The sequence below is a fragment of the Rattus norvegicus genome, chromosome 2 (genome assembly GCF_021556685.1).
Source record: "Rattus norvegicus strain SHRSP/BbbUtx chromosome 2, alternate assembly SHRSP_T2T, whole genome shotgun sequence".
NCBI classification, from domain to species: domain Eukaryota; kingdom Metazoa; phylum Chordata; class Mammalia; order Rodentia; family Muridae; genus Rattus; species Rattus norvegicus.
This window is the reverse complement of record NC_141535.1, coordinates 111,722,093-111,745,147: the sequence shown is the minus strand read 5'-3', so window position 1 is coordinate 111,745,147 and position 23,055 is coordinate 111,722,093. Positions and strand designations below refer to the sequence as shown.

The 23,055-nt window shown below is 45.9% G+C and overlaps 1 protein-coding gene across 5 annotated transcripts in view; it reads left to right on the top strand.

The window, feature by feature from the left end:
* The window catches only part of Fndc3b (fibronectin type III domain containing 3B), a 298,000-nt gene that overhangs the window by 200,129 nt on the left and 74,816 nt on the right, over positions 1 to 23,055 (top strand). For all 5 annotated transcript variants that reach the window (XM_087618967.1, XM_087618981.1, XM_087618979.1 and 2 more), the window contains 3 exon segments: positions 9,684 to 9,742; positions 15,071 to 15,222; positions 17,871 to 17,930. In XM_087618967.1, the coding sequence (XP_087475093.1) occupies positions 9,684 to 9,742; positions 15,071 to 15,222; positions 17,871 to 17,930 (271 nt within the window).

The window sequence follows — 23,055 nt, the reverse complement described above, 5'->3', positions numbered from 1 at the left end:
GATAACAAGTTAATGTGGTACAGCCTCTATAGACTTTAACATGTGGCTAATGTAGGTGATGCCATCAGAATGCTGTACTCAGTTCTGGGGTATTTTAGCAGGATGTAACTGTCATCATATTGGGAGTGGATATATGTGCAGATGACATTTTTGTGCCATCTGTTATGCATTCAAACAACAAGAGAATCCCATGTAGACAACACAGATCTGTCTCTATGACTCAGGACGGATGAATCCTTATATAGAACGCCTAGGGTCTAAGCTCCAAGTAATTTGATTTTATAATAAATGTAGAATGAGACAGCAAGATTAGTACAGAATTAGAGGCCTGAGAACAAGTCAAGACTTCTTTCATGGTGACTTGGATTTGCAGATGTCTCTTTATTTGAGAGTAAGTGAAAACCTTTATGAGGAGAGCGCTTCTGGTACTTAGAGCGGTTCCCAGTCTGGGTTCACCTCTCCAGTAAGCACTGCACATGTAGACATTCCTTCTTGTCGGCCATTTCACTTCATTTTCTCTTCAGTGTGTTTAGGAGACAGTCCATTTTTATGTGGTGCTAAGGTAGATGGTGCTCTCTCTCTTGACCATTTCTTAAAGGGGAAATACTGACAGGAAGTGAAGCACAATCAGATTAAATGGAGCGGAAATTATAGCACACAAGAACCACGTATGCACCATGTTTTTCTACATGAAGTAAACTCTAGCTCATATTTGAGTGTTAAGAGTTGGAGTTTGACATATTCCAAAATGTCACTCAAGATGGAGTTTGGGTTGTTTACTTCAACTTTGCTTTCGAATGTACAGAGCTAGGAATGCTTTCATGGCGTTCTCAGGGCCGGAATGTAGCCCCCTAGAAGGACATTTGCCTCTCATACATGGAACCCAAGGTTCAATCCCAGTACTGCAAATAAATTAATAATAATAATAATAATAATAATAATAATAATAATAATAATAGAGGAACATTTACCGTAGGAGATTTTCCTTCTAGTCACAGTTACATTTAGTTAGAAGTAGCTTTATCACATTAAAATGGTAGAGGATACTAAAGCATCTCATCTGTAGTCTAATGCCTACCTTCTTAAGCCAAGGGCCATCTAACTGGGTATGGGAGGCAGATAAAGTTTGCCAACAGTAACAGCGTCCTCTACACTCAATAACTAGGTGCTAACTGATTCAAAATTAAACATAACAAATATGCACTGTCCTGGCAGAACCAGCTACGTCGTATCGCATGGCTCTCTGGCTCCCTTGTTCTGAACACATACAGTTTGTATTGCATCCGTTGCCTGTGCTAGCTCGAGACACCCCAGTGGCCACTGCTGCCTGTAGAGATTCGAGACTGTTGTATGTTAGATGTGAAGGGTTTGGGGTTGGGGATTTAGCTCAGTGGTAGAACGCTTGCCTAGCAAGTGCAAGGTCCTGGGTCCGGTCCCCAGCTCCAAAAAAAAAAAAAAAAAAAAAAGTGAAAGGTTTACTGTAAACGAAGTGGTCTGCGAGTATGGAAGTCTAGTGGTTTAATTAGAGAAAAGAGACTTTTCATACGCTCTGTAATTCCTCCGCATCCAAGGGTCTGAACCCTTCCCTGGACTCGGTTTGACTTTAAAAGCTGCTGTATGAGTCAGAATACAGCAAATACAGAGGCGAAGGCCAGCAGCAAACCGCTGAACTAAGAACAGGACCCCCGGTGAAGGAATCAGAGAAAGAACTGGAAGAGCTTGAAGGGGTTCGAGACCCTTTATGAACAACAATGCCAAGCAACCAGAGCTTCCAGGGACTAAGCCACTACCTAAAGACTATACATGGACTGACCCTGGACTCTGACCTCATAGGTAGCAATGAATATCCTAGTAAGATCACCAGTGGAAGGGGAAGCCCTGGGTCCTGCTAAGACTGAACCCCCAGTGAACTAGATTGTTAGGGGGAGGGCGGCAATGGGGGGAGGGTGGGGAGGGGAACACCCATAAAGAAGGGGAGGGGGAGGGATTAGGGGGATGTTTGCCTGGAAACCGGGAAAGGGAATAATACTCGAAATGTAAATAAGAAATATTCAAGTAAATAAAGATGGAAAAAAAAAGCTGCTGTATGGGTGCTGACTTGCATTTCATTTTCTTTTAATTATTCAGTGAATTTTGATGTGGGATGAAGCTATAGTTTCTAAGAATTTCTGAAATGACTCTAAACATAACTTCTGCTATCTTACACTATGAGTTTAGCCAAAGCAGCTTTCTCAACACGGATGACTATTCAATAAAGATGGCAGTCAGCTGAGGAACTCTTAAGACACCCCTGCCCTGCCGTAGGAAATAATCACCTGCTCTAATTCTTATGTGAAAATGAAAAAACCATAGCCATCTTATTAGTATATAAATTTGCTTTCATCATTAATACATAGTAAAAAATGTTTTTCTTGGAATTGCTTTCAAAGAAATTGCTCTGTGAATTATTATCAAGTTTATGTTTGATTTGCACACCTGAAGGCCTGGAGTCACATGAAATTTGGCAGGAATGGAAAATGTCTAAGAAGCCCTAGTCTGGTGGTACTTTGTATTTTATAGTTTGGGTCACATTGTGTTAAACCAGAGTGGTTAACAGGTGCTCCACAGCAAAAGCCATTAGCAAGGGACCAAGGGGACAAGGGGACCGGAGAATAGTAGCTGCATTTGTGCAAATTTATCGTCTCAAAGATTAATGATACTGATGGAATGCTGTTAGTTTTTAACTCTGACTTTAAAAAGTGTCTCCTAAGAAGTAGTCTATTAAGGGAGGCAGTTCAGACACAGAAAGACAGCAATCTCCCTCCTATGCAGCCTTGCTTCTAGTCTGCATTCGTGTATTGTGTGATACAAGCAGGGGTGATTGTGGATATAGTCTGTGAAGTCAGAGAGGAAACTGTGAGAGTGGGAAAGACTTGTTGAGGAAGAGAACTACTCATTCACAGACCGTTGGGATCAGAAGAAACACTACCTTGCAGCTACCAACATGGTATTGCAGTCCAACACAGCTCCTCTTTGTTCACTGCACCCGTGTGTAAATAGGAACACAGGCTGCAGAGGGAGCTCAGGGCGAGAAGTGCTTACAGTACAACCATGAGGACCAGAGTGTGCTCCCCAGGACCTGTGACAAAAGCCAGGTATGGTGGTACGTGTATACTTGTATGAGACCCTAGTCCTGGCAAAGCATAAACAGGCAGATAGATCTTCTAGAGGACATGAAAAATCGACATCTTATAAGAAATTGCCTCACTCTGTAAAAATATATACATGAAAATAGTTTAAATATATAAGGGCACTGGGGGAGCACTGTACACTCTTCTATGGGTGGGATGTCTGATCTCCCAGAATTCATGGCCTTTTCAGCTGAGTTGGTGAGTCCAGGCCAGTGAGAGACCCTGTCTTAAAACAAAACAAAACAGAACACCTTGGATAATAGCCCCAGCAATGACACCCAGGCTCGATTCTGGCCTCCACATGCACCCAAAACAAACACCATAGCCCAGGTGGCTCAAAGACTTAACATTTCCTGTGATGGTTGTGCAGATGGGAAAGCCCCGATTCAGGTGCAGGCAGGTTCAGTGGCTGGCTTCCTCCATCCCGGAGCACACTTTGCTATAGTGTCCTCTTGTAATTTCCTGTTTCTTAGAGCACACCTTGGCTCTTGTGTCCTCACACACGTAATAAAAGAAGCAGCTTCCAAGACACAAACCCGGTTCACAGGGCCTCATGCAGTCCGAGCCATCTGCAGGAGAATCACCTCTGGGAACAGACTGCCATGAACTCTGGCGATCAGACATCCCACCCATAGAAGAGGGTACAGTGCTCCCCCAGTGCCCTTATATATCTAAACCACTTTCATGTATATATTTCTACTAACTGGGGTAATTTCTTATAAGATGTCGACTTTCCATATTCTCTAGAAATGAGAATACCCATGGCTACTGCATGAGTAACTGAATGTACCCTGGCTGAGTGGAGTTCTTTCCTTCCTCTTCCTCCCATTGGTGCTTCCTCTCTTCACGGTCCCTGCTGGCGACCATGGGAGTTTATGCATGTTGAGCTTGGAGCTGTGCTGATTGAAATAGTTTTCCATGGGCCAGACTCTGTGGCTTTGACAGATCCCTCCTCCGAGATTCCAACTTGAGCGGCTGAGCTTCAGTGCGTACTGCACCGGTGGACTGATTGCCTAGTCTTATCCCCAGATAGATTAGTTCTATGAGACATGATTAAAGAAAGGCTGCTATAAAGCAGTTCAAGTTGCTGTGTAAATAATGTAATTATTGAGAATCTCTTGGACTGTTTTATTAAAGAACTGTACACTGCGGATTCTGCCCATCCGTCCTCAGTCTTGCAAAAGTTCTGACTAAGCTAATTGAAAACCTTTCGCCATGTCCTGCCAAGTCTTAATGAAAACGCCTGTGAGGGAAACTTTCTAGACGCTGCTGTGAAAAGCGCTGCATAACCTTTAGTCACCTCTGACATGAACTCTGGGAGAAGTTCTGCCCTGCATTCAAGCAACTCCCTTCCTGTCCTAAGTGCAAGGGAGGACAGCATCCCTGGTGGGACAGTCACAGAGTTAAGCCTTTCCCAGATAAAGAGCTGTGTCTGACAGTGGCTGACTCAGCTCAACAGAGAAGAGTTCAGCCCCGCACAGGGAAGCAGAGACTGGAACTGGAGTTGGCTCACCAGGCACGCAGTTGACCCGAGACCTTTGTCCAGTTTTGTAAGATTTTTGTCAATGCTCAGTTTGATGTAGGATCACTGGTTGCCTCTGTGTGGTTCCATGCATACACAGTGTTCTCTGAAAGAAAACATGGTTTTACTTCTTTGGGGATTTGACAGAAATGCAAATAGAATCTTTTAATATTTAGGCAGGATCTAATTTACTTGGCAACAAACACTTGAGCAGCAGTGTAGAGTTTCTGTGAGGGTCCAACAGACTCCCTGGTACTTTCCTGTCCCCAGCTTCTCTTTAAAGACCCACACCCATCCCGGCACACCGCTCCTCTGATGCATGTGAGTGCAGCTTCTGCACAAAGGAGCCCAACTGCTTGAGGGCAGGATAATGTGAAAGTTTCTGGGAGGACTTTGTCTCAAAGCTTGGTCCAGAAAAGAAATGGCTTCTCTCTCCTGAATTCCACAAACAGCAACTGACTCGCAGAGGAAGTGAGACCCTGCCACCCACCCCATCTACATTCTGTGGCTAGCCCTCCTGTCCAGCTGGTCATTCCACCTGCAAAAGGAATCCAGCCCTCCTTCCTCTTTTCTCTCAGCTTCCAGAATCTATTTGGAACCCAGTCCACCCTAGACAATATTTTTCTAGAGCAGGATACACCTTCTCACGTCCTGGAACACAGCCTGCTGGTCTCTTTCATTTTCCGTTGTCAATGGGCCAGTGCGCAAGCTCCTTTCAGAATCTCAGAGAATGGCATCACTTTCCCAGCTAAATACTTAGATTGCGTTTGGCATTTTTGTGTCAGAATCTTTGATGTCAGTGAAATGGTTATGCTTGTGTGCCCACCCATGTTCATCTGTGCATGTGTCTCTGCGGGTGCATGTGTGAAGGCCAGAGGTTGCCGCTGGGTGTCAGGGGAGCTCACTGTACCTGGAGCTCACCAGCCTAGCCAGACGAGCTGACTAGTAAACCCCATGGACCCTGCAGGGCCCACCCTCAGGACTGGGATCACAAGCACACACTGCTGTGCCTGGCTTCTCCATGGTTGCTGGGAATCTCGATTCAGCTCTACCGCAAGCACAGGAGCTTACTTAGCTGTCTGCTGTCTCCCCAGCCAAAGTTTTTAAAAATAATATGCTTTATAGAGATTTACTGTAGTGTTCTTATATTTTAAAATGTCTTCTTCAGTAATCTTAGTTGTTTTTGGGGTTGATTTGGTTTGCTATATGTGTAGGTGCATGTGTGCATGTGTGTGTGTGTGTATGTGTGTGTGTGTTGTGTGTGTGTTGTGTGCATGTGTGTATGTATTGTGTGTGTTGTGTGCGTGTGTACGCGCGCGCGTGTATGTGTGTTATGCACTCATGTTTGTGTACACATGCATTGAGACCAGATGAAGGGATTGGGTGCCTTTTTCTACCACTCTCTACCTTGTTCCTTCGAGGTAGGTTCTCTGCTGAAACAAGAGCCCCCATTTGTATTTTGGGGGCCTAGGCTGGCAGCCAGCAACCCCCAGTGATCCACCTGTTTCCACCACCTCAGTGCTAGGGTGCGTGAGACTCATGTTGCCCTTTATGTAGCTGCTAGGATCTGAATTCCATCCACGAGCTGGGCAGTACGTCCTATCAGCACTGTCTGAAGCCAGAGGTCTGGGGAGTTATCCATAATATTTATACTAAGTCTACTACCTAGAAATCCTAAGCACTAAATTAAGGGGTCCTTAGGTAATTAAACTTATTCTGAATTTGATTTCTTTTTACTCTCTCCCTGATAAGTAAGCTTTTTAAAGATGCTAATGACTAGTTTGATTTTCTACATAAAAAGATAATCTGTGAGCATTCTTAGTATTTATTTTCTTCCTTTGCCTATATATACATTGTCAAAGGCATTGACTGCTTGTCTAGTTTACCCTTATTGTTGACGCCTAGTTTTCTTTCCATCCAAAGATATTTATTCGTACATCTAGCTCTTACATCTCTAGCTCTCAAATGGACATAATGAGACCCTATATTTTCCATAGACATAGCTGGTTCATAGGTCAGCAGTCCCAGCTCCTTGGCAAACCAGGAGGACTCTGATGTTCAGAGGGGCATCTCCACATGAGCTGGTTTGGGAAGCAGGAGGAAAGTGGAGAGGGAACGGTGCTGATATTGTCCTGGAATGAGGGTGCTGCTGACACCTAACACTCTACAGCTACAGCAAGCAGAGCCCTGGGTCTTTTCTAAGGAGTAAAATCATGTGAAGCAAACCAAAGAGTTAATTGTGTTTATATAGGAGATGTTTATATTAGTTTAGCCCATACACTCATTCAAGCAGTCTGAACTCAAGTTTTTTGAAGCTAATTTGCAAACCATTATTTATGGAAAGTTTAAACTTTACACTTTTCCTCTGTAAAGTTCCCTTCCTTCCTTCCTTCCTTCCTTCTTTCCTTCCTTCCTTCCTTCCTTCCTTCCTTCCTTCCTTCCTTCCTTCCTTCCTTCCTTCCTTCCAACAACTCACTTTGTCGTATGTTTTATTTTAACCTTTCCTTTCGCTAAAAAATGTTCATGGGAAATGTTTAGGGGGAGGTGAGACATGAACAAAAGGAAACGGGGTAAAGGGTGTCTCTGTTGTGATTCCATAAAATGTTTCCATGCTTTTAAAATTACCTTCTTCTTATTTTGTATCTTTTGCTGGTAGATTTGGTCTTTCTAGAGAGGTCATGCTTGACATTCCCACAGGTACCTTCTGATTCCTCTTCCTGCTCCACCATCCCTCTCCTCCACCTTTACTCCTCCTCCTCCTGCCCCATCATCCCTCTCCTCCATCTTTACTCCTCTTCCTGCCCCATCATCCCTCTCCTCCACCTTTACTCCTCCTCCTGCCCCATCATCCCTCTCCTCCACCTTTACTCCTCCTCCTGCCCCATCATCCCTCTCCTCCACCTTTACTCCTCCTCCTGCCCCATCATCCCTCTCCTCCACCTTTACTCCTCCTCCTGCCCCATCATCCCTCTCCTCCACCTTTACTCCTCCTCCTGCCCCATCATCCCTCTCCTCCACCTTTACTCCTCCTCCTGCCCCATCATCCCTCTCCTCCACCTTTACTCCTCCTCCTGCCCCATCATCCCTCTCCTCCACCTTTACTCCTCCTCCTGCCCCATCATCCCTCTCCTCCACCTTTACTCCTCCTCCTGCCCCATCATCCCTCTCCTCCACCTTTACTCCTCCTCCTGCCCCATCATCCCTCTCCTCCACCTTTACTCCTCCTCCTGCCCTGTGTCCAGCTCCTCCATCCTTTCTCAGGTTCACTCTGGCCCTGAGACTTTCCCCGGGGCATCTGCTTGTCTACTCTGCATTCACATCTACCACTTCAGACTGCTTCTTTTCCTCAGTGCCCGTTGCCCTCCTTCTCTCACCCTCTCCCATGCCTGGTCTTACTGTCTTTATTTCTATATTCTATTCAGCTGTTTGTATTCCCAGTCAGAAGCATATTTTCTTCTTGCTGTGTAGCCAAGGAACTACAGCTCCTCATTGCTTCACCTCCCAACTGTTGAGATTACAGGTGTGCATCACCACGCCTGGATATCCACTTTTTTGTTCTTTGTTTGTTTATTTGTTTTTATAGAAAATAAATCATGTACTCTAGCCCTATGGTATTGGTGCATTCCAGACACATTTTAGTAGGAAAGGCTAAACCAGACTATGGAAGGAAACTCAGCAGGGCACTTATGTCCAGTATTGGTAGCAGATAAGAAAGCAATGGGATTTGAGTGACAAGAGTCAGGGTTTAGCGAGACAGTCCTTGAGCAGGTGACTGAGACTCGCCCTGAAGAGTAAACACATAACCTTGTGAAATGCAGGGCTCGCTAAGCCACCATTGCCACCAGTCCTGTCTCCACATGTCTGCTGCCCCGCAGGGCTCAGCCTGATCCTGCTGGATTGCCTTGAGGACCGCTTTATCCTCTGATGTTACAAGCACCATCTGCTTCCCTGCCACCCTTCGCCCCACTCACGTAGGAGCAAGGACGTCTGCCCGGGACGTACATCTCTCTAGCATTGGGTCATAAATCAGGGTCCACAGGTGTGGAGCCACCACAGTTCAGAGTTGGGCTCCAGGGCCTCTGCCAGGAGAAGCAGAATGAATTCTGTTTACTTCTTTGTCTTTGTTTGGCCACACAGACTTCCCATCTCTGTATGGCAAGGTTTTTCCTCTTGTTTATGACGAGCAGGCTTTACCACACTGTGAATGTCCCTTTATTCATCGTCATATCCATCAGATGAAGACTAAATTACTCCTGATCATTTCTTCACCGCTCTGTCACATCCGGTCTTGTAGCATCTGTGTCTCCCAACCCAGGCATGTCCTCAAAGTTTACCAGCCGCTCTAGCAAAAGGCAGCTCTGTCCTTTAAAAATACAGTGTAGCAGGGCATGAACTCACTACACACCTTCCTCATGTGCATCATTTGTGCTGAAATCTAATGTCTCTCAAGCTCCAGCCAAGCTGTGTGAATACTCCCTCCCCCCACTTAAGTGCTGCAGTTTGATGTAAAATCGAAACTCTAAATGAATGCATGGATACATCTGAACGTACGTATATGCATGCATGCATGCATGCATACATACATATATACATACATACATACATACATACATACATACATACGTACTGAACTAAAGTTTGAACTCACCAGCCATTGGCACTCAAGTCCATCTTCTCTTAGGTATTCTGTATTTCTCCATGAGCTAGGTCTCCTGCTTGCCCTTCTTATGACCCCCTCTGTTCCTTTCCTTCAGTCCTACTGAATAAATTTAGTCCTTTAGGACTAAGTCTAGCTGACCTAGTGCGTGCTTCCAGCTGTCCACTAGCGAGATAGCACAACCACAGTGAGACCCTCACGCCGTCGTGGTACCAGTGTGTAGCAGGCAACAGACTGACGTGATGACACCCTTGAGGAAGGCATCGGGGAAGGAAACTGACAAGCTTACTGCCTTCTAACAGGTTCTTTTTCTTTTCTTGTCTTTGCCACACAGAGTATGAGTTGGAAGTAAGGAGGGTGCAGGACATCCTTTCGGGAATAGAGAAACCACAGGTATGTCTTCCGGACCTCTCTGCAGGAACAGCCAGTCCTTAAGTCCCCGTCGTGCTTTCTCTTGCCGTGCTCTCGGTAAGCAGGGCCTACTGTGACATAGTAGCCAGTTACTAATGGACCAAGGACATTGAGAGCAAGGTTTGTGTAGTCACCTGCTGAAATGCCTCTTTGCTGCAGATGTTCTGAATGCAATCAGATGCACCTAGATTTTTCATGGGTCTACAGAGTTGGTAATTTCTTGGTAATTTCTTATTGCCTTTGTAAATGGAGGAAGAATCCATTTGGAAAACCTCAGAGATCCCAGGTATTTCCCTAGGTAGGTTTCAGAATAGCATTCTGACTATATGGGAGGACACTGGGCACAATAGCAAGAAAAAGAAGGGAGGAATGGTAGTGCTGGGAGGTTCAGTCCTACTTGCCAGCTGTTTTGAAATTCAGATAGAAATTCATAGCATTGGTTCAGCCTTTTGTCTGAGATTAGAGAGCCAAAGTTTTGGGGAATGTTTTTCTGGTGGAACTGAAAAATCTTGATTTTTTTTTTTCTTTTTTAAATGCGAGGCTTTTAAACAGCAGACTCCAAATAGACCTCATGCTCACAATTGGACTAAACCAAAAATACTGGTGCATTGGAAGGTGGACATCTTAGGCTACTTACTCTGACAGGGGCAAGCAGACATTGGGGGTTTCCAGGAGAAGGCGTTACGTAACTGGGGCTGCATTTGCAGGTTAGTATACGTTGGCAGATGACTTGGTGTAAGGCAGAGGACCCAGAGAGATGGGGGTATTAGAAACTCTCCCACTCCTCGACACCACGGTCCACATGAGAAGGGGATACAGGAGTCAGAATTAGGTGATGGTGTCCAGTGTGGTAAGGAAAGCCAGATACTAGGCCCATTCTGAAGATCAATTGATCAGATTATTACCCATTCAATACCAAATGTCCTGGGACCTTTCCATAGCCTCCCATCTGCTGCCCATGGCATTGGGTGGATACTCCTCACGGTCTGCAGTAGCTCCTGTAGTCCACCATGGCCTGCCTGCATCCCTGCCACTGTACAGAGCACAGTGCACCCAAGGGTATCTCTGGAGATCTCGTCCAGTAGCCTGGACTTCCTTAGGCTCAGTTCATTTTAGGCTTTTTTCAGATCTCCATGACTATTCATGGACATACTAAGTCTGTTTCACTTGCAAAACATCCAGATAAATAGAGATAGCCCACAGTTGGAAGCATCTGGGAGAGAGGAGGATGAAGAGCTGGAGTGGGAGACTGAACGCAGTAATGAAAGTTCACATTATAGGACAACAGCCCATTGGAAGGCTGGCGGTTAAGTGCAGGGAGAGACTAAAAAGATGGGTAAGGGGTGGGAAATGACTCGGTAGATAAATGCTTGATCTGCAAACATGAGGACCTGACCGTGTAGACCTCAGCATCCACATTAAAAGCAAAAGACAGGAGTGACGGAGCACACCTGTAGTCCCAGGACAGAGGGCAGACACGAGTGGGTCCCGGGGCTTGCTGACTAAGAGCTGCAGCTGAAACTCTAAGCTCTAGAGTGATCCCGTTGCAGAAAATAAGGTGGCAGGCTGGAGAGTGGCTGAACAGTTAAGAGTTTGTATTGCTCTAGCATGGACCCAGCCTGGGTAGGGAAGTATTCTGCACGATGCTCACTTTTCTCCTGGTCACCGTCCTCTCCCTGGTACCAGCCATTCATTGTTCCCAGCCCAGTTGTTTGCATGGTGCTCTTTCCCCTACCCTTGGTCTTTGCCTTTTGTTTCTTCTTTCTAAAGTTCTTATGCATGATTGTCCCATAGTCTTTGTACACCCAAGACCAGCTATGACTGTCCTTGACACATATAGAACCCTTCACAAATGTTTGCTGAAGAAGTGTCTAGCAGACATATCTGGACTCCGGTGGGTAGGACAGAAGCCCACAGACTGGCCAATATGGAGGAAGGCGGGGGTAGAGGATGTAGCATTGCCAGACAGCAGCTGGGAGGGAGTGGCTCTGGGTCTGCCCAGTGTGGCTATCAAGTATCTCCCTGACCAAAGACAAGGGATGCTCCTCCCTAGTATAAATTGAGGAGCCTCAGAGATCTCATCTTTGAATGTTAATGTAATAAAAACCACATGGGAATCTGTGGAAAGAGTCACTGGCTTTGTTAGACCACTTAGAAGAGGCATCCCTTATAGTCTGTAGCATGTTGTTGAGCAAGAGGCAGCTCCATTCCCATTCAGGCATGAGGGGGGATGACAGGTTCACCCCAGGGCAAGAATCCAAGCTGCAGAAGAGTCGAGCAGTTCTTCCTTCAGCTGGATTTTCTACCAACTTTCAGTGAAAAACAACGATTTTCTTCTTTGAGGTTTTTGCTAATGATTCCAGTGCAGAAGTGGCATCTGGGGCTTGCAGATCTAGTCATCTTTCTGTAACCTTGGGTACCCCAAATAGAGGGAGTCGTTTGCTGCTCCCTAAAAGAAATCCAAATACTTGGTCAATTTCGTTAAGTCTGTCTACTGAAATACAGGTATTTGTCCCGGAATTCTGCACTTGGGTGCCTTGGTGACATGGCTGATAAGGTCATTGCTCTATTCTAGGCAAGAGCTTTAATGCTGCCTTCTGGTTTAGGAATTCCCAGCCATGATGCTGGCCAGAGCCCCTCAGAGGTTGGAGCTCAGTGCAGCCTCCCTCGTCCTGGTGAGCTGCTTGTTTCCTTGATATAAAGGCCAGTGACCTGGAGCTGTGATTGTGCATCATTTCCATCAACCATTGCTTAGTTTGAAGAAACAATTGATTGTCTGTGCCAGAAGCAAAACTTAGGAAGAGCGATTCTCTGTAAGAGGCATTTCCTGGTAAGACGTACAGCCTGGTGTCTGGCAGGACACCACCTTAGGAGCTGGACAACAGATGAGCCTGAAGCTATGGATTTGAATATCCATCTTCTACCTTTTCCTCTCCTGTGGTGTTCTTCAGAGTTATTTTCATAAAGACTGCTTTAGAATTTACTAATTTCTGTGATACTATTTCTTTAGCGTATTCCTTCACCACATTGGTGGTTGTCCCACATAGCCAAATTCTGGGAATACAAAAATATATGTAAGTAGAATTTTACAGGCTAGTTCAAACGCTGGGCAGAAGGGCAGAGAGAAAGGGTATAAGGATTGCTACAAGTTAATATATTTTACCGTACACACACACAACTACTCTCAAGTTGGAATCTGTACTTTTAAATGCATAGGAAAGACTGAGTTCAAACCCATTGTGGCCATTTAGAAGTACTTAGTAATTTTGTAAGCCCCCGGGGTATTTTTAACCAGTTAACTAATTCCTATACAGATTTATGTTTTCCAAAGACCCTTTTATATCAATGCTACTGAAGTCAGACTATACCGTGTCTAGTTATTCAGACTTGGAACTCACTTCTATCAGATTCCAAAGATACCAACTTGTAGTGGCAGCAGACCTCTGTCACACCATCAAGCAGTTATGCTTTGGGAGAATATCTCTGTAGTCATGGAGATCACCGCAGTGAACCAATGACCACATCCAAGGCCTCAGTTATTAGCACTGCTGAGATAGTTTGGCACCCAGTGAGAGGTTGCAATGTGACAGTCAAGTACACAAGTACACGTGTGTGGTCCCCGGTGCCCTGTGGTCCTCTCTACTCACTGTGTCAACCTCAGTGCTCCTTGTATTAGCTGCTTGTCATGCTGCTGTGAATGAATATCTTTCAGAGGCCACACAGGGAGGAAGGGTTGATTGTGCTGATGGTTTGAAGTACTTTCGTCCATCGAGAAGGGACATTGTGGGAACAGGAGCACAAGCAGCTAGTCACAATGCAGGAGAGAGCTTTGAGGACATGGAAGGGTAGGTGGGAAATCAGAGTGCAGAGTGATTCTTGAGCCCACATTCTTGCCTGTGAGATGGTGCAGTTCAGTCAGTGGAAGGCACAGCAGAAGGAGGCTGGCAATCTGCAGCGGCAGCTGGACAGCTGGAGATTGGCTCTCTGATGATCTTTCCAAATGAGTTGTCACACATTGTTCCATTGGTCTGTCACTTGTCCTGCTCCCTCTATCAAAAACTGAATGTATTGTATTCCCTCTGATTCAGTTTTTATTCAACAAACGTTTATTCCGAAGCCACTGATCACTCTGACTTTGACTTAGTTTGTGGCCTCAGGGAGTGCCACAGTCAGGGGAGCTTGACAAAGGGCTTGGGTGGGATGAGCAGTGCTAGCAACCCCCCCCCCCACTAGGTTCCGCAGAGCACAGAGCTGTGATGCTGAGTGGGGCACCTCAGAGACTTTGAGGCTACTCGGCAGTGAGGTGAGGTCCACCTGGGGTCTTGAAGGATGAATAGGAGTCTGACTAAATGTTCCATGGTGTTACATCTATAAAGAACAGAAATTATATGAAGGAATGTGTATAAATACTGGAATAAGTAACAGGAGTTAAAAAGATGCTCAACTCTTATCTCTACCCATCATCTGTACTTTTAAATTATTTTGAGTATATAGATTTTCATAGTCTATATTGACCAGATAGTAGCAGAAATAGGAGGAAACAATAGGCACGGGGTGACTGACTGTAGCCTTTATGCATCCCCACCCAGAGCTGACGTAGTCAACTATAAAGTCTGCGTGAACACTAAGCTTTGGCTTCTGTTATCGAGCCTTACTCCTTTGTTCATTGTAATGAGTTGCTCAGACCAGGACCCAGGTTGCATTAAAAAGTCTTTAGAAAATTAGCTTGAAAGCCTCATTGTTAGCTTTGCATTAAAGACTAAGCTTATGCATCTGGTTGGCTTTCTCTAGGGACAGGCTCTAAAACAAGGAGTCAAGGACAGAGTTAATTTGGGGAGACAACTTAGAGAGCTTCACGTAAAGGGGCAGCTGAGACCAGGCAGGGAAGGAAGCCAAGGCTAGACCTGTTTTAAAATGAACAGACAGATGTTATGGCAGCAGCAGGGAGCATCCTGAGGTGCTGAGAAGAGCATGTAGCTAGAGGAGACCCAGCAGTGGTGAGTGGAGAGTTGGAGCTCTTGCTCTCCCAGGTCCTTTGTTCAGGGGAAGTCTTAAGCACATGCTAAAGTAACAGGATAAAAATGGAGAGTGGAGAAGAGACAGCGTCTCTCAGCCTGGTCCTTGCTTCTGTTTTCTCCTGGAAACCTACAGGATTGTGTTCTCGGTGGAACTGGTGTTACCTTCATAGGATAATTCACCACACAGCAAAGCTGTAAGGCTTCTAGAAAATGCCTTTGTTTACCTGAAATTGTCAGGCACATGGAGGAATGTGGGTGGACACTTTTTAACACATGTCCCCTCTTTTTTCAGGTGTCTAATATCCAGGCAAGAGCAGTGGTGCTATCTTGGGCACCCCCTGTCGGACTGCCCTGTGGACCCCATGGTGGTCTTTCCTTCCCTTACAGCTATGAGGTTGCTTTATCTGACAAAGGGCGAGATGGGAAATACAAGATCATTTACAGGTAGAGTGTGTTTTCACATGGTTTTCTTTACTACTAAGTTGTGTCACTGAAGAGGAAAAGAATGGGAATTTCTGTGGTGCAGATTTCCTTTTAGACATTAGTAATCTCAGGGCTGAGGAGTCAGCTCATGAGCAGAGCATGCACGAGACCCTGGATTCAATGCTCAGTCCTGGAGAAAGTAATTATAGTGTCAGGAGCTAATTAATTTTGTCCAAGTAATTATTAACAGAAATTAGTAACACTGGGCTGTATGACGAAGTGAATCTCTTGATTATATGCCAGTTGTTAATACAGTATTAATAAAAATGTTCTACCAAGGTCTTTCAGGACAAAAACTGTCTAAAATGGTTCTGAGTTCAGTGCACAGAGGAAGAGATTATCCCCTGTTTTATGGAACCCCACAAATTAGCTGGTCTGGGGATGTATACCTGTCTTCTACATCAAGGCCTTTTCCCTCCATACAGCTCACATTTACAGAGCAAGAAATCAGAAAGTGAGTGTTAGTTGTACTGCTTATTGGCCCCCCGAGGGTGGCCTTGATGGACTGTTCACATTAGGGTCACCCCCTCACACTCAGACCCCCACTGTGTGTCTGAGCAGGGTCACTGGCTCACTCAGACCCCACTGGTGCCTCGGCCACAAGCTTCTGTCTCTCTTCCTGATCAATGCCAAGCCCTTTGCCCTCTTCCTGTTCTACGCTCACGGTGTGCCCCGTCCCTCCGATCCTTCCCTCACACTCTGCTCTGGTGACTCTGCCCTGGTCTCAGCCATGCCCCTGCAGTTTCCAGCACCTGCCTTTACCCTGGTACCATCAAACCTCTTCCCTACAGGGCTACGTCAGAGCACTCCAGAGACCATGTCATCGCCCCATTGCAAGATACTGCTTTCTGTGCTTGAAATAAAAGTCCAACTTGGTGCTTAGGCTCTTTATCATTTTATTGATTTTGGAAAAAATACAATTAGAGACAGGTAGGAAAAATATAGAGCCTTCACCCTGTCACTCAGAAATTAGAGACAGGGAGGGTGTGTGGCTTTGCTGCCCAGGCTGGTCAAGAATTCCTGTGCTTAGGGATCCTGGTCCCTCAACCTCAGTACAGATGTGTGCACTGCTACCCCAAGGAGCAGGGTAGGCAACACCAAGCAGCCTGCTACTGAAACTTGGAAGTCTGGCTCTGCTGAAAGGGAGCACTCTCCCCTTAATTGCAGCTGGCAGGATGTGTTAATTCTTTAGGGTACTTTTCTCCAAGAAATGCAAAAACTTCTCAATGACTGCTGTTTTTCTATGTTGGTCTAGTTTAGTAGATAGCAAAATACTTTGTAGTGCAGGTCAACCTGCACAGGTCTGCCCTGGGTGTGGACATAGATTCTGGTTTGAGACTTATAACAGCAGCTATATTTGGAAGCAGTTAAGATGCACCAAGCATTGGGCGTCTCAGTGAGCACACATAGGTGTAGTCTGTAGAGATCTTTCTGTCGCTGATCTTTTTCCCTGTTACGTTGCTAGCTGTGCATTTTTCTGTTCTCTGTATTTTCTTTTATAAGTTTCAGACTTGACAGCCCCTTACCACCAAGTGTTTCAGCATATTTTCTGAGCCCAAGGATGTTTTATAGACAACCACATTGCAGTTAGCAGGTTTGTAAACATAAAGTTGCCACAGACCATTGATGTAACTTTGGTCCTGACTCCAGTTTTGCCAGCCCTCCCTCCAATGGATCTCTATTATGAAGACCACGTCTCTTATTTTGAAACCCATGGCAGTGTTGTTTATCCCTCAGGGTCAGATAGTGAATTTAGTTTGGTCTCTTTAGAGTGCCATTCTGTCATTTTGAAGAATAAAAAATAAGCTATGGACACACACATAGCCTCCATCTTTTTAAAAAAATTAAGGGAGGGTTTCGTCGTGTGGTCCTCTTGGCTGTCCTTGAATTTATGATAATTTTAGCCCACCCTGCAGAGTTCTGGATTCCAGGTGTGTGCCCCCCACGCCTGGCCTTTGCGTTGTGACTAACCAAAGCATAGCTTACTTTGTGTGGATTCTTTCTTTGTCATTCAGGTGAGGCTCAGTTTCCTTTTTCGCTCACAGAAGTGGTTTTACTTTTGTGTCTGAGAGCTATTTCTTGTGAGACCCAGGATGGACTCCAAGTTCATGAGGGTAGTCCTATGCTGAGGGCTTCTTCAGGGTTCCTGTCAGGAGAAGATTGGGACCCCTCTGCCATAGAGATGGGGTGTTGACCTATAGATCAATCTGTTTGCATATGCATTTGCTTTTATGTCTTGAAAGTCATAAGGCAGTTTAAATTTTTAAAACTTTGAAAGACTTTGTTGTTTCTTAGATCTGAGTGATGTCATCAGAGGAGTCTGATTTTCAAATTAAAAAGTCAACAGAGGAGTTGGGGATTTAGCTCAGTGGTAGAGCACTTGCCTAGGAAGCGCAAGGCCCTGGGTTCGGTCCCCAGCTCCGAAAAAAAAAAAGAAAAAAAAAAAAAAGTCAACAGAAACAAAAAACAACTAAATCAGGTTTATGTCTGAGTTTTGGTAAATGCAAACATAGTAGCATTCAAGTAACTGCAAATTATTGTGAAGCCCAGTCCCAAAGCTGCTTTGCCATTGAGACCAGAATTAGACTAACAAAGGCTTTATCTTCCAGTGGAGAAGAATTGGAGTGTAACCTGAAAGACCTCAGGCCTGCCACGGATTACCACGTGAGGTGAGTGAGCGGCACAGCCAGGGTCACCGTGCACATCCCACATCTCGTCTTTCAAAAGCCAGTATTGAATGCCACTTCCCTCATGGACCCCAAGTTGTGACTGTTCTTTCCCATTCTGTACACATAGCAGTTTTGAGGACCCAGACTGCTTCTGGAACCAAAAAGGAAGTGTCCTGAACAGTATTTTTATTTTAAAATATAGTTTTAGGGCTGAGGAGATGGCTCAGTCGGCAAAGTGACATGAGTGCATGACCTCAGTGTCCAGCAATGGTGCACACACTTGGCAGCAGGCACCTGCAGTCCCAGTTCTGGAGAGGCAGGGCAGGAGCGTCTGCACAGAGCAGTGTGCTCTAGGCGCAGGAGGTCTGCTCCAAGTTCAGTGAATTATCCTGTCTCAGAATAAGGTGGAGAGCGATGAAGGCACCCAACACCCATCTCTGGGAAACACACACACACACACACACACACACACACACACACACACGTACATACCCATCAAGCATGTTTTTTTTTTTAACTATAGAGGCATCATAAATGAAAATCATTGAAATGAAGATGCTCATCATAAATGAAACCTCTGTGTTTAGTCCGATGACAGGAGCAAGCCTCCCCTGTTAGAATAGTTCTGGGCCTTAAAAACCAGTAGACTTTGGAATAGTTAAATAGTGCAGATATAGAACTATCTCTGATATGAATAAACCCACGCTGATTTGCAGATATGAATAAGCCTTTGCGGAATGCCCTGTCATTGGAATTTCTCTTTTGTCTTTCACACCCATGCTGTGACCCCTACAAACAGGCCTACCTGGCTTAGGAGAGGCCCAGCCATCCTGTGATCTGAATTGCTGTGGAGCCCATCGCAGTATTTAATGGTACATCCATCCATTCCAACAAGGCAGAGTATCTAAGTGTGGTTTATTTTATCTAGTTTTCAAGTTCAGCAGAAAATGTCATCATCCGGGTGTTTGTGTTTATGGCTGTGTCTTAAAGTCACAACTGGAAGTACACTTGTATCCTTTCCAGAACTCAGGAGCCCTGGTCGTGGGCTGAAGGCAGAGTAGCCTAGTAAGAGGCTGGAGTTCAGTTCAGTGTAGCTCTGTCGTAAATCGGCTGATTTCACTTCAACATCAGTAAATGTTCTGTGATAGGTTTCTTTACCAGAAGTCATGTGACTGTGAGGGCTCAGGGTAAAGCACTTGCCGCCTGACCTGCCAACCAGAATTCATCCCACAGGCTGGAAGGAGAACCCTGACTCCCACGAGGTGTCCTCTGATTGCATGTATGTGCATCCCTGCACAAGCACATGCACACCCACAAACGTTAATCTATTAGTCAATCAAGTGTGAAGGCGTAGAGGAGGGGAGCAGGTGTTACTCATGGAGAGAGGGGGAGCAGGGTGTTACACATGGAGAGAGGGGGGAGCAGGTGTTACACATGGAGAGAGTGAGGAGCAGGTGTTACTCATGGAGAGAGGGGGAGCAGGTGTTACACATGGAGATGGGGGGAGCAGGTGTTACACATGGAGAGAGAGGGGAGCAGGTGTTACACATGGAGTTGGGGGGAGCAGGTGTTACACATGGAGAGAGAGGGGAGCAGGTGTTACACATGGAGATGGGGGAGCAGGTGTTACACATGGAGAGAGAGGGGAGCAGGTGTTACACATGGAGATGGGGGGAGCAGGTGTTACACATGGAGAGAGAGGGGAGCAGGTGTTACACATGGAGATGGGGGGAGCAGGTGTTACACATGGAGAGAGAGGGGAGCAGGTGTTACACATGGAGATGGGGGGAGCAGGTGTTACACATGGAGAGAGGGGGAAGCAGGTGTTACACATGGAGATGGGGGGAGCAGGTGTTACACATGGAGAGAGAGGGGAGCAGGTGTTACACATGGAGATGGGGGGAGCAGGTGTTACACATGGAGAGAGAGGGGAGCAGGTGTTACACATGGAGATGGGGGAGCAGGTGTTACACATGGAGAGAGGGGGGAAGCATGGTGTTACACATGGAGAGAGGGGGAGCAGATGTTACACATGGAGAGAGGGGGGAAGCATGGTGTTACACATGGAGAGAGGGGGAGCAGATGTTACACATGGAGAGAGGGGGAAGCAGGTGTTACACATGGAGATGGGGGAGCAGATGTTACACATGGAGAGAGGGGGAAGCATGGTGTTACACATGGAGAGAGGGGGAGCAGATGTTACACATGGAGAGAGGGGGGAAGCATGGTGTTACACATGGAGAGAGGGGGAGCAGATGTTACACATGGAGAGAGGGGGAAGCAGGTGTTACACATGGAGATGGGGGGAGCAGGTGTTACACATGGAGAGAGAGGGGAGCAGGTGTTACACATGGAGATGGGGGGAGCAGGTGTTACACATGGAGAGAGAGGGGAGCAGGTGTTACACATGGAGATGGGGGAGCAGGTGTTACACATGGAGAGAGGGGGGAAGCATGGTGTTACACATGGAGAGAGGGGGAGCAGATGTTACACATGGAGAGAGGGGGGAAGCATGGTGTTACACATGGAGAGAGGGGGAGCAGATGTTACACATGGAGAGAGGGGGAAGCAGGTGTTACACATGGAGATGGGGGAGCAGATGTTACACATGGAGAGAGGGGGAAGCATGGTGTTACACATGGAGAGAGGGGGGAAGCATGGTATTACACCTGCAATCCCCAGCACTTGAGAAGTATAGGCGGAGGAGACACAGGAGACCAAGGTCATCCTGGGCTATGTGGGGAGTTGGCACCCAGCCTGGCAATTCTGAGAACTGATTTCAAATAGGGAAAGGAGGAGACCATGAGTTGGGGTGCAGTGTGCTCATCAGAGGTACATGTGCTCTAAACTTGGGTGATTGTATCATCACAGTGAACATGTGCCTGGTATTTGTACGGTGTAGATGAACTCTACGGGCAAGAGCTGCTGCTGTTTAAAGCAGGACCTTGAGCTTCCACGCAAACCCTTCAAACATCACACAAGTACATATAATTTGTAAAGCTCAGATGACAACAGAAGCTGACCATTCTCTCATGGTCACTTGAACAAACTGAAAATGTTAGCCACAAAGCAGCCATGGAAATGCAGTCGGTTTCTTGGCCCGCACACATTTCCATTGCTCCGTGTTCTAATGTTACTGTCAGTGCTCTATTAAAGGGCTAGTTCGCTAATTTCCTGTTCCTTGATGTCTTACAATGTTCTTAAGAAACTTGAATGTCGTGACGAATCTGCCCTTTTCCTTACCCTCCTGTCTCTCCTTTCTCTCAACACAAAGGAATCTTGGAGAATATTTGGTCTCTAAATCTTCTTATAATAGTTTATTTTTTTAAATTGTAATCATATCATGTCTCCCTTCCCTTTCTACCTTCCAACCCCTCCCATATGGCTCCCTTATATACGTGTGTGTATCTCAAACATGTGTATACTTACATACACATAAAACCTGCTTAGTCCATGTAATGCTACTTGTATGTATGTGTGTGTATGTGTGTGTTATGTATGTGTATATATGTATATGTGTGTATTCATGTATGCATGGGTGTGTGTGTGTTTTCAGAGCTGATTGTTTGGATAACCATAAGGAAAGTTCTTTCCTGAGAAGACTGTTTCTCCGTCGCTCAGCATCCTTTATGTGCCTGTAGGTCTTTGTCTAGGGTTGATGTGTGGAGCTTTCTGCTTCCACATTGGCATGCCTACTGACGTCATCCTTCCTCATGTCTTCTTTAGGCAGCCATGTTCTCAGTCTGCATGGGCGAAGCTTCCCTGACATTCCTAGGAGACATTCTTCTGGGTGTCGTCCTGCCCCGGAGGCTCTAACAGTCTCCCCAGCCCGCACTACCCTGAGGCGCATGAACTCTGCTTAGCGGTATCAGTTGGGCCAGAGCATCACATGATCTCTTGTTGTCTGTGATAATACAGAGAACCTTCAAAGTTTCAGAGATGTCAGTGGTAATCATAAATTCAGTGGTCACCAGTTAGAGCACAGTGGGCTGTGTGGAAATACTATTTGCTGTGAAGATGGGTGTCATCCCACAGCCACAAAAAGAGCAGCTAGGCCCATGCCCCTTTTACTAAGGATTTAGATGTTACCCGTACAGCTAAGACAACAGGGATATTTCTCGTAACAGCATTTCCCACTTCCGTTGATATTTCATTTGTCTCGTGGTTTGGAGAAAGGTCTCTGAAGCTAGAGATGACCTCTTCCAGCACCCACCTCCCACGTGCTGGCATTACAGGTGTGTGCCGCCATGCCTAGCTTAAGCAGTGCCGGCCAAGCGCTCGACCAGTGAGGGGGCCCCTTCCCATTCTTAATATTAGACATCTTGATTGAGACCTACAGAAGTCTCAGCACATGAATATTTCATTGTTAATTGTGTACTGACTGACGTTAGGCTTCCGAGTTCCTTGTTCTAATTACTAGGTTTCCTGCAGCTTCTGTGGACAATACTGGGCTTTGTTTGGATAGTTTCCTCTTCCACCATTGGGCTTTGCTCCTCTCAGCCCATTACCTTCCCTGTTCCCATCGCCTCTCGGTGGCCCTCGGCCTCAGGTTTCCTTTGGTTTTTCTGCTCAGGTTTTATCCTGAGCACAGATTGTCTGATATGGTTGCATGATACCTCACTTTCTGCTCCCTCCCCCGCTGTGTGGTAGGCCATGAGTCTACCGATGTAAAACTGTCTGTAGAAGGAGCGAGCTCCCCTCTGTGGAGTCTTAGCATGAGCTGCCTGGTGCTTGGTCACCTGGGCAGAAACAGCTCCCGGCTTCTTTGCTCTTACCTCAGATCAGTGCAGTTTCCTGAGACCAGGGCATCTTCAGGCACTGCTATTGATTGTGTGCCTGTAGCTATTTTTATTGACACTTGACCTCTGAACCACGAGCCATGTGGAAAATTCTGCCCACAGTCATTTCAAGATTTTAAAAATGTTTCTACTTTTTTCTATAAACACATACACCACGTTGTTGTTGTTGTTGTTGTTGTTGTTGTTGTTGTTGTTGTTGTGTGATTGAAGAAAAAAGACCTTTACATATAATGTATGCACTGCTTTGTAAAATTTAGGTCTTTTCTTAGATTTTTGTTGAAATAATCACTTTTAATTAACTGATAGAATGTTTTAAAAAGAATCAA